The 10,497-nt window shown below is 40.5% G+C and overlaps 2 protein-coding genes across 2 annotated transcripts; one reads left to right on the top strand and one right to left on the bottom strand.

Moving 5' to 3' along the window:
* Positions 1 to 505: 505 nt before the first annotated feature.
* LOC111370428 lies at positions 506 to 1,841 on the top strand. The gene has a single exon (XM_022992122.1). It carries the CDS (start codon positions 671 to 673, stop codon positions 1,631 to 1,633), a length of 963 nt encoding a protein of 320 aa, XP_022847890.1. The 5' UTR covers positions 506 to 670; the 3' UTR covers positions 1,634 to 1,841.
* A 3,297-nt stretch (positions 1,842 to 5,138) lies between these two features.
* On the bottom strand, positions 5,139 to 10,182 carry LOC111370429. The gene is made up of 2 exons (XM_022992123.1): positions 7,628 to 10,182; positions 5,139 to 7,489 (listed from the first exon to the last, which is right to left on the bottom strand). Exons 1-2 carry the CDS (start codon positions 8,048 to 8,050, stop codon positions 7,361 to 7,363), a joined length of 552 nt encoding a protein of 183 aa, XP_022847891.1. The 5' UTR covers positions 8,051 to 10,182; the 3' UTR covers positions 5,139 to 7,360.
* Positions 10,183 to 10,497: the final 315 nt, after the last annotated feature.

A 10,497-nucleotide genomic window follows, 5' to 3' on the forward strand; every position in this document is an offset into this window, starting at 1 on the left:
TACATCATCTTGTCTTACATTAATTACATTGACAAACACAATTGACAAGGGGTCAGCTGCCCTACACTTTTAGGCTGACATTCTTGATATCTATTTAATGAAAACGTTATATCAATCATTTCTCGAGATACACTTATCAGACCTACTCTAAAGAGCCTTAGGCCTCAGGTGCGAAGGAGTTCGGCTGAAACGAAGAGAGCACTTCAAAAAGGAGTAGTGCCTTGGCCAAAAAGTGACTCTTGCTTCTATATTTATTATGGATGAAATGCCACGCATGTGTACATGGTGCTTCCACGTGGCCTCATTGGAAGCTTCACATATGGCTATCAAACAAGGCCTTAATCAGGCTATCATTGTGAACCGCTTGTGTCACTAATTAACTTTGGTAAAAGTTGATTAAATATGTCCAAAAAAAAAAACAGCAATGACCAATTTGAATTTTCTTGAACTTGAGGGATCAAGATTAACTCGCCAAAAATAACACGCATCACCTCCACCACCTTCTTTTGCACTTTACTCTTTCTCTTCCTTGGATCTGCTGCTCTACAGCTCAGGCAATCCCCGATCCCACGCGCACCCCTACGCAGTCCCACCTACGCAACAATTGCGAAAACCTAATTTCACCCATTTCTGTGCAATTTGAATAGATCCCCAAAATCCCATTAACCCCATGGATCTGCCTCCTGAAGAACTGCAATTCTTGACCATCCAAGACGTCCTGAAAGAATCAATTTCGATTCCTAAACACTCCCCCAAGACGTTTTACCTCATAACCATAACCTTAATCTTCCCACTGTCGTTCGCCATCTTGGCCCACTCCCTCTTCACCCACCCTATCCTCTCCCAGCTTCAGTCCGAGCCAACTGGTTCTCATGCCGCCTCATCCGAGTGGTCCATGCTCCTCACTTTCCAGTTCTGCTACCTCATCTTCCTATTCGCCTTCTCGCTCCTCTCCACCGCCGCCGTTGTCTTCACCGTTGCCTCCCTCTACACCTCCAAGCCAGTGTCCTTCTCCTGCACAATTGCCGCCATTCCCAGCGTCTTCAAGCGGCTCTTCATCACCTTTTTGTGGGTTTCTCTCACAATGGTCGCTTATAATATCGTGTTCTTGGGATTTCTTGTGCTTCTTATTATTGCAGTGGACACTCAGAACGTTGTCTTGTTTATATTCTCGGTGACGTTTGTGTTCTTGTTGTTTTTAGTTGTGCATGTTTACATAACTGCATTGTGGCATCTGGCTAGTGTGGTGTCTGTTCTTGAGCCTGTTTATGGATTTGCAGCTATGAAGAAGAGCTATGAGTTGTTGAAGGGGAAAATTGGCATGGGATTTGTTCTGATTTTTGGGTACTTGGCGATTTGTGGAGTGGTTAATGGACTTTTTGGGTCAATTGTGGTGCACGGTGGAGAGGATTACTTTGTGTTCTCAAGGATCATATTCGGTGGGTTCCTCGTTGGGGTTTTGGTAATTGTTAATCTTGTGGGGCTATTGGTACAGAGCGTGTTTTACTATGTCTGCAAGAGCTATCATCATCAGGGGATTGATAAGAGTGCGCTGTATGATCATCTTGGTGGATATCTTGGGGAATATGTGCCTCTCAAGAGCAGCATTCAGATGGAAAATATGGATGCCTGACTTAGTGGTGTGCTAGAGAGGGTAATTTCTGTGATTTTTCTTTAGCTTTTATTTTACCGGAAAATCAATGTGTAGATAAGAAAACATTTGAAATGGGCGTGTTTTTGGACATTTACAGTAATTGTTACATTAAGAATTGTGGTCCTTGTCTTAATTTTCTTTCAACTTGCTTGATTATATTAATTAAGTATGATGGTGAATTCTTTTCCTTTGTTGTTTGTCTTTTTTTACACAAGGGAATGTTTGGCTGGATTTATGAAGACTGAACTGATAGTGCAATGCTGTTACTGTGATTTGATAGTGATGTCTATTTATATGCTAAATTAATTGCAGTTTTTCTTTTTCGTCTCGTTCTTGGCTTGGTGCATATGGAAGTTATGTTTTTCATTTGTCCCATTAGTATTTTTTCTTATATCAGTGTTTACACCATTCATTCCAATTGAATTACTCTGACTGTATGTATGTTCACTGTGGTTTTAAACCGACAATAGTTTTATAGCCAACTTGGTTAAGACAAAAAAATATAAGGGAAAAGACAATGAAAAACAGTCACGATACATTGAGTTTTCTGTGCTAAGGTGCTTGGAGAAAATAAATAAATCTGAAATGGATAGGTTAGTTTGATTGTTTGGCAATCTGAGCTCATTTTGTTAAAAAATAATGTCAAATGGACATGTTTTCAAAGTTTTTAGGTCTTAACATTTACAGAACAATTGTCATTCACTACACGTGTAGATTTTTTTCGAAAAGGGTTAAGACTTATGTCACGCCCTACAAGGATTGTGTGTTCCAATAATTGTATAATCCCAGTGCTGTTGAGCAATCGTAGCTTGCGTATGATCTCATTGCTCGTTCTTTCCCATTCTATTCTTCGAAAAGGAGGCCTTAATTATGAACAATATGTTGATCAAAAGGCATATCTGACTCATTTGATTGACCTGTAGAATAAGATTAAGGTTCTAAAATCACTATGTTTCCCATAAACTTTGCCGTCCCATGGCGTATTACTGTGGATGTGAATGAACAACAAATTCTTGAAGAGAGAGAGAATCCAATCGGGAAATTGCAAAGTGCACTCTTGTTTTATCCTTTCTCTTTTTGTTTGGAGGGGAGAAACCATTTCAATTTTCATAAATTCGTGGATTGAGTTGTCTGCTTCTGAAAGTTAATAGAGTAGCTTTGTTTTGCATCTTATATATGGGGTTATCTCTTTCCATCTTGGTGAAATTGTGATGTGAGCAAAAAAGAAGTCAGAAGGCGATAGGGAAGAAAATTACATTGATTAATTGCAGCGTTAGTCTAATGACTTGAAAGAGGCTGTTTAAGTTAACCATGAAGTTCTTAAACTGAATTGAAAATTCAGAATCGTCATAAATTTGGTTGCAAAATCAGAACATATGATATCCATACCTTTGAAGCTTCCAGTTCTAGTCAATGATAGTTATATGGTCAAGCAGAAGTAGACAACTATTATCAGCATCTAACATAGTTAGGAAACAGTTAACCTGGAAGAGGAATCTAACTATCAAGGGCTTTATAGTGTGTTATACATTCTAATCCAAGACTTATTCCTTTTGATGATGCTATGTGAATCGGTAGAAGGTGAAGAGTGTCACAACGGACTGTCAAAAAATAAACTACCATTTGTGTCTTCACCTTCTTCATGAAATCACAAACCTTTTTGGCCGAACTGTATGTCCTTATGCCCTAACCCCGAGAAAAATTATGACCTTAACTGGCTAGAATAGCATGAGGAATAACCCAAGTGAACAGATCTGTATGAATGGTTTTATACTTGCTAGTTTTGATGCATAGTGCAAAAGGATAAGGAGAAGCATATCCCTTTTGCTTATTTAGTAAGCAGTAGAATCACCCGCGAAAAGCCTTCATGTTTGAGTTGGATACATCTCGACTGTTGATAGTTTACATGTTTTGTCTGTTATGAATGTTGTCTTTGTTGCTTATTAAAGAGAAAAAAGGGAGTTTGATAAGAACCTTGTTCTGAAAATAAACCTCGACTGAAATTTTACACTATGATACCATAACTTTGAAATGGGATGTTATATATTATTAGCTACATACCTTGATAATATTGAATAATATCGGAGATACAAGTAATAAGCAAGGATGCCAGGTTGTAATGGGATGGGAAGAACGGGACTCCATACCTGTTCGTGTTTTTTGTCGACTTCTGGGAGGGAGTGGGACTGGAGATCCATGGAAGTGGCTCCATTTACAATCAAGACTTCGATGGCTCCATTTACAATCAAGACTTCGATTTTGACTAAGTTCTTTTAGATGCATTTATATTTAGAGAAAAAAAAAATAAGCTGGTATTTTGTACCCACCTTCATTTGTTTTATCATTCAGCCTTTAACATGTGATGAGTTTGAAGGCTTATTAGATGCAATTTCATTGCTTGCTGTGCACTAATGCTTGTAGAATGATTTATTTTGAAGAAAGTATTTGTTTTAGTGATGCAACATGAAAAGTCTATTCTAGGCGTATATGGTTTATGTTATTTTCCTTATTTCCTTATTGAGTTTTTAAATTTTAAGACATTTTAGTTTTCCTTATAGAGGAAACCCTAGTTTCCCTTTGAGATTTGTCATAAGATACACGTTTTATTATTGAATACAATTACAAGTCTTTCTCCAATTCTTTCTCCTTTCTCTTCTTCTTTAACTGCTCATTGTTAAGTTGCTTGCATTCGTCGTCATATAGTGGTTACATTTATGATTTGGTGATGAATTGTTTGGTTTATCTTTGATATTGCTTCTTTATCTTGTTCAATAAAGAACTGTTAGGAGTCATTTTGTAGTGGGGATGGGTTTCTGATTTGGTGATAAATTGTATGGTTTGGAATTTGAGCTTTGCCTAATCTAACTGTAAGGAGTCCTGTTCTGAGAAAACTTAAGGTTGTTGTTATCTTGCCTCTTAAAGTTGTTTCATGATAAAATGCTTCTCATTCTAAGAGAAAAAATTTAGTGCTTTGATAAGACTGCATCACAATGCATGAGTAGAAATTTCCTTGATCAAATAAATATAGATTATTGCCACTTTAGTCCAAAAACAGTAACATGAAAAGTTAATTCTTCAGTAGAAAACTCAACTGAAGTACAAGGGTTGTGTCCCTTTGGTTAACACTTTATGTTGCTGATGATATCCTTAAAATTTTGCTGTTTTTAATACCATTAACCTGTCTAAATTATTAACTGAGTTTAGGGCACGTCAATTTGGACATTTTGAGAAGAAATATGTTAGGATTCAAGCTAAAAAGGAATTGAATGAAGTAGATCCTTAATTGAATAAGAATTGTGGAAAATTACATAAACGGAATTGATACTAGACCCCTCTTCTCACTCACCAATTGCCTGCTTTCTCCCCTAACCTCTACCTCTATTTACAGCTGATTTCCTACTCGTTTTCCCCCCAGAACATGCTTCCCAGCAGATTCTATTTTCCCTCCTTTTTTGATTCTTCTAGAATATGTGAAGTGTTCCAAGACACCTTGTCCTCAAGGTGAAAACTTGGAATTGTTTAAGGATAGATTCTGTTGACTCCCAGGTTGCCTCGGTAATAGGTAGGTCCTTCCATTTTATTAGTACCTCTCCACCTGGGCGTTCTCCCAAGACTTGATCAGGCTCCACAATCCATTCAAGGTTTGAATCGAGATGAGATGGAAATAGTTTATTTGCCTCAGTAGCACCTACTGCCTTCTTCAGCTGCGATACATGGAAGACGGTGTATTGTAGTTTCAAGAGGCAATTTTAGACGATATGCAACTGGCCCTATACGTTTTTCTACCTCAAACGGACCAAAATACTTAGGCCCTAACTTTTCATTCTCCTTCTTGGCCAATGAACATAGGCGGTAGGGTTGTAATTTGATATAAACCAAGTCCACGGTCACAAACTGGACATCTCTTCTGTGCTTATCTGCCTCTCTTTTCATCCTTTCTTGAGCACGGAGAAGATGAGATTTTAACTCTTCTAGCATAAGGTTATGGTCTTTCAATTGTTGTTCCACCATTGCTACCATTGTGACCTGATTGCCAAGGCGAATTAACGGAGGGGGGTCTCGTCCATACACTGCCCAGAAGGGAGTTGTGTTCGTTGAAGAGTGAAATGTTGTATTATACCAATACTCAGCCCATGGGAGCCATGAGTACCATGTCCAGGGCTGATCATAAGTGAAGCAACGAAGTTAAGTTTCCAAACACCTATTGATTACTTCGGTCTGCCCATCGGTTTGAGGGTGATAGGCTATGCTTCGGCAAAGGAAGGTCCCTTGCAACCGAAAGTGCTCTGTCCAAAAATGGCTTAAGAACAACTTATCCCTATCTTAGATAATAGAATTGGGAATGTCGTGGAGACGTACAACTTCATTAACGAAAATTGTCGTGACCCCAGCTGATGTAAACGGGTGTTTAAGTGGGCACAAAATGCGCGTACTTAAACGATCCACCACGACTAAGATTGCATTGTACCTTCTTGATCTCGGCAGTCCTTACACAAAATCCATTGAAATGTCATCCCAAATGAGATGGGGAATCAGTAGAGGCTGCAGTAACCCAGCTGGAGATAGAGCATTATCTTGTTTTGCTGACACACTGGACATTCTGCTACAAACTTCTTGATATCTGCCTTCATCCCCGTCCAATATAAGTCTCCAGTCAGTCGTTTGTAGGTGCGAAGGAACCCGGAATGGCTTCCCAATGTGCTACTATTGAATTCATGTAGCAAAGAAGGAATTAAAGTTGAAGTGCGAGAGATCATCGTCGCCCTTTGTATAGCAACTTTCCCTATAGGATTGAGTACCGCGGGTGTGCATCTGGGTCGTCCTGCATTTCTTTCCTGATTTTAGACAACACTGGATCATTTTTACTTCAGTCTCAATTAATTGTGCCTCCAATAGTTTTGAGAAGGTGAGTGTCCTCGGTTTCATAGGAGTGGGAATGCGTGATAATGCATCAGCTGCCTTATTTTTCAATCCTAGTCGATATTAAATCTCAAAGTCAAATCCCAACAGCTTGGTTACCCAGCATTGGAAGTACCTTGGGATCATTCTTTGTTCCAGGAGGTATTTGAGGCTGTGCTGGTCGGTGCGAACAACAAATTTCCTACCCAACACATAATGTCTCCATTTTTGAATTGCTAACACGACGGCCATCAACTCTCTCTCGTAGATGGACTTGTGTCGAGATTTTGCTGAAAGTACTTGGTTGAAGAATGCAACAGGCTGTTGGTCTTGCATGAGGATTGCCTCTACCCCCACAACTCGAAGCATCGGTCTCTATAATGAAGGATTTCGAGAAATCGGGGAAGGCTAAAACTAGAACAGTAGTCATAGCCTGCTTTAACCGCCCAAACGCCTCATCTGCTTCTACAATCCAGCCAAATGAATCTTTCTTCGACTGTTGGGTAAGTGGCCAAGATATGGTGCCATATCCTTCTACAAATCTCCTGTAATAGCCTGTTAGCCCCAAGAAACCTCGAAATTTTTGCAGATTTTGAGGAGTTGGCCAGTGAACCATGGTCGTGATTTTGCTTGGGGTCAGCTGCCACCCCCGCTGTTGAAACCAAGTGACCCAAGTATGCTATCTGTGGTTGAGCGAAGAGGCATTTCTTTCTATTTGCACTCAACTTATGCCTTTTTAAAATGACAAACACCACCTCTAGATGATGCTTGTGGGACGCCACATCTTTACTGTACACCGAAATGTCATCAAAGAAAACCAAATTGAACTTCCTCAAATAATTTTTGAATACCTAGTTCATCAATGACTGAAATGTTGTTGGGGCATTGGTGAGGCCGAATGGCATTACAAGGAATTCGTAGTGTCCCTTGTGAGTCCTGAAAGGGAATTCAAGAAATTGGCAGTGGAACTAAATCAACTTTGATTGTCATCTAGAATTTCCTTGAAAGCCATGATGAAAACTCTACAGAATGAGGTAAGGAGGCGATGGACAGGAGGAAAGGGAATTCCCTTACCTCGTTCTGTAGTGTTTTCATCATGGCTTTCAAGGAAATTCTTGATTTATTTAGCCCTTTATCAACTTTGAGTGTCATCCAACCATCCCCCAATTGGAATTTCATGGTCAACAACTTCCAGTTGACCTCTATGCTCCTTGACGTGCCTAACCATTTCATGCCCAGTACCACATTTGTGCTGCCTAAGTCCAGTGGCAAAAAGTCTTCGATGATTGTCAACCCTTGTAATTCCAGTACTACTCCTTTGCACATCCCTTTTCCCGTCACTGACTCGCTCGTTCCCATTACAACATCATAATTTTTGGTAGCTGTGGTTGGCAGCCCGATTTTCCGAACTACTTCCAAAGAGATAAATTTGTGGGTTGCCCCACAATCGATCAACACCATCACCTTTCGTGATCTGATTTTGCCCCTTAATTTCATGGTGCCTGGCGGGTCAGCCCTATCACAGAGTTGAGCGATAATTCTACCGTCTCTGTTACCTCGAGCGATAGTTCCTCCACCGAATTTTCGTAGTCAGTCGCCCCTTCTCTTCGCAGTCCTGCACCAACAATACACGCAACTCCCGATTTTTGCACCTGTGACCAATTGTGTATTTTTCCTCACAACGAAAGCATAGACCCTTCTCTCGCTTCGACCTCCACTCTACGTCAGTCATGCGTTTTATGGGTGTTTCTCTCTTATTATTGGTAAGTCGGTTCTCCACCGTCACTGCCTTGGTGGAGAACGTTCTTGCCTTGATTGAATTTGGGACGAATTTGTGAATTTTCTGGGCTGATGCTTAGCACCAAATTTCGATCCTCCACCTTTTGGGCTGCCTCCATTATCTGGCTCAATCCTGTCGGGCACAATAAGCATATTTCAGCCCAAATTTTTGGTAGAAGCCCATTCATGAACGTGCTTTCAAGCACTTCATCAGGGAGATCTTTTAACGGTGCAGCCAAAACCTCAAATGCTCTCGTAAATTCTGCGACTAACCCTTCCTGCTTCACCGCAAAAAACTTCTCACATAAACTGCCATCCTGGGTTGGCCTGAAATGCATTAGGAGTTGTTTTCAAAAGTCCTGCTAGTTCTGGAATGGCCTCCTTGCCTCCGTCCATTGAAGCCACGAGAGAGTATTGCCTTCCAAGCTTACACCAATTACTCCTATTCTCTCACGCTCCGTCAATCCATTGATCTCAAAATACCTTTCCGCACAGGAGAGCCACCCATCTGAATCTTCCCCACTAAAAATGGGCGTTTCGAGCTTCCTCACTCGACGCCAACTGTCTCCTCCTCCTTCATGGTCCGTGGCAATTGATATTCTCCCCTAGCTAGCTTCCCCAATACCTTTTTGCCATTCGCTACGTTCCATCGTTCGTTGATCGCCCACGGCAGTTGGAAGTATGTTTGGAGGTACATGCCCTCTGGTAATACTCCCTAACCCATCGCCTTTCGATCTTCCCTTTGTCCCCGACTTTGGATTTGAGAAGGCTGCTACTGCCCTTCTAGTTTCTTCCAAGGCTTGCATCATTTTGCCTACGTTCTGAGCCAAATGTTCCATTGTCCGTTCTAAGCCTGGTAGCCTTTGCAACTCGATCTTAACTTCTTCCAACTCTTTCTCCATGGATTCTATCATGCCCTCTGTTTTTTTCTTTTTTTTTTTTTTTTTTTGAGCCATCAGGATACACATGCTCTGATACCAATTTGTTAGGATTCAAGCTAAAAAGGAATTGAATAAAGTAGATCTTTTATTAAATAAGAACTGTGGAAAATTACATAAACGGAATTGATACTAGACCCCTTTCCTCACTCACCAATTTGATGGTCAAGGCCTGGGTCTTCCGTGTGGAACGCTATTTCACCATCAACCTAATGACGAAGGAGAAGGAGAGAAGCCGCGATGGTCTTTTTGGAAGGAGAAGCTTTGGCCTGTATCAATGGGAAGATCAACAGCGAGCCATTTTGAATTGGAAAGAGTTGAAACTCTGACTGCTGCAACGATTTCGTTTGTTGCAGCAAGGGTCCCTCTACGCTCTGTTTCTGGCCCTTTGCCAGACTACCACCTTGAGGAGTATCGTCAACAGTTTGAGATCCTTGCGTCACTGTTACAAAACATTTCGGAGGAGGAAAGTAATTTTATTAACGGACTAAAGGCAAATATAAAGACAGAGGTCCAATTGCTTAAGCTAGTGGGCCTAGAGCAAATTATGGAGGTGGCTTTCCAGGTTGAAGAGAGGAATAACGTGATCTGGTTCGGCCTGACTAGCCTCGGCCCATTTAAATCCAAATATTCCTCTCTGGGCTAAAATCCCTATCTAGCCCAACCTCCAAATCCCACTCTAAAACCATTGACCCCCATAAATTCCAATCCCCATTGCTCTAATATTGCTCCCAAATTCGCTCCTCCCTTCAAACGACTTACTGATGCCAAAATACAATCAAAACAGGAAAATGGATTGTGCTACCATTGTGATGAGAAGTTCACCGTTGATCATCGATGTAAGAATAAGGAGCTCCAGGTGATAGCCATTAGGGAACTCAAGGAAGAGCATCTTGTTGATAGTGAAACACTTGCCGCAAAGGAGGCGTCGGATGTAACGCCCCAAAATCTATTTTTATAATTAATAAATATTATATATGGAAAAAAATATGATCCGCCACGCATCCATACGATGGTTACAAAAATGACATGGCATACGGATATTTCTTATTAAGAAAAAAATGCATATTCTTATTAACATGATATAATTACAAAAATGACATGGCAGACCAATATTTCTTAGATTTAGAGCAAACTGGTCGCGACACCCAATAGTTCAAGGAATTTCATAAGAATTCTTATATACTATAGGATTTACATACTCCACCAAGCGATCCATTCCGTAGG

The sequence above is a fragment of the Olea europaea genome, chromosome 21 (assembly GCF_002742605.1).
Source record: "Olea europaea var. sylvestris chromosome 21, O_europaea_v1, whole genome shotgun sequence".
NCBI lineage: Eukaryota > Viridiplantae > Streptophyta > Magnoliopsida > Lamiales > Oleaceae > Olea > Olea europaea.

Excerpts from the sequence above, each read along its gene's own strand:
- LOC111370428 (XM_022992122.1), top strand. The coding sequence starts at position 671 with ATGGATCTGCCTCCTGAAGAACTGCAATTCTTGACCATCCAAGACGTC.
- LOC111370429 (XM_022992123.1), bottom strand. The coding sequence starts at position 8,050 with ATGAAATTAAGGGGCAAAATCAGATCACGAAAGGTGATGGTGTTGATC. Across the intron at positions 7,490-7,627 it reads TGAAAACACTACAGAACGAG|GACTCACAAGGGACACTACG; the intron begins GTAAGGGAATTC and ends ATTCCCTTTCAG.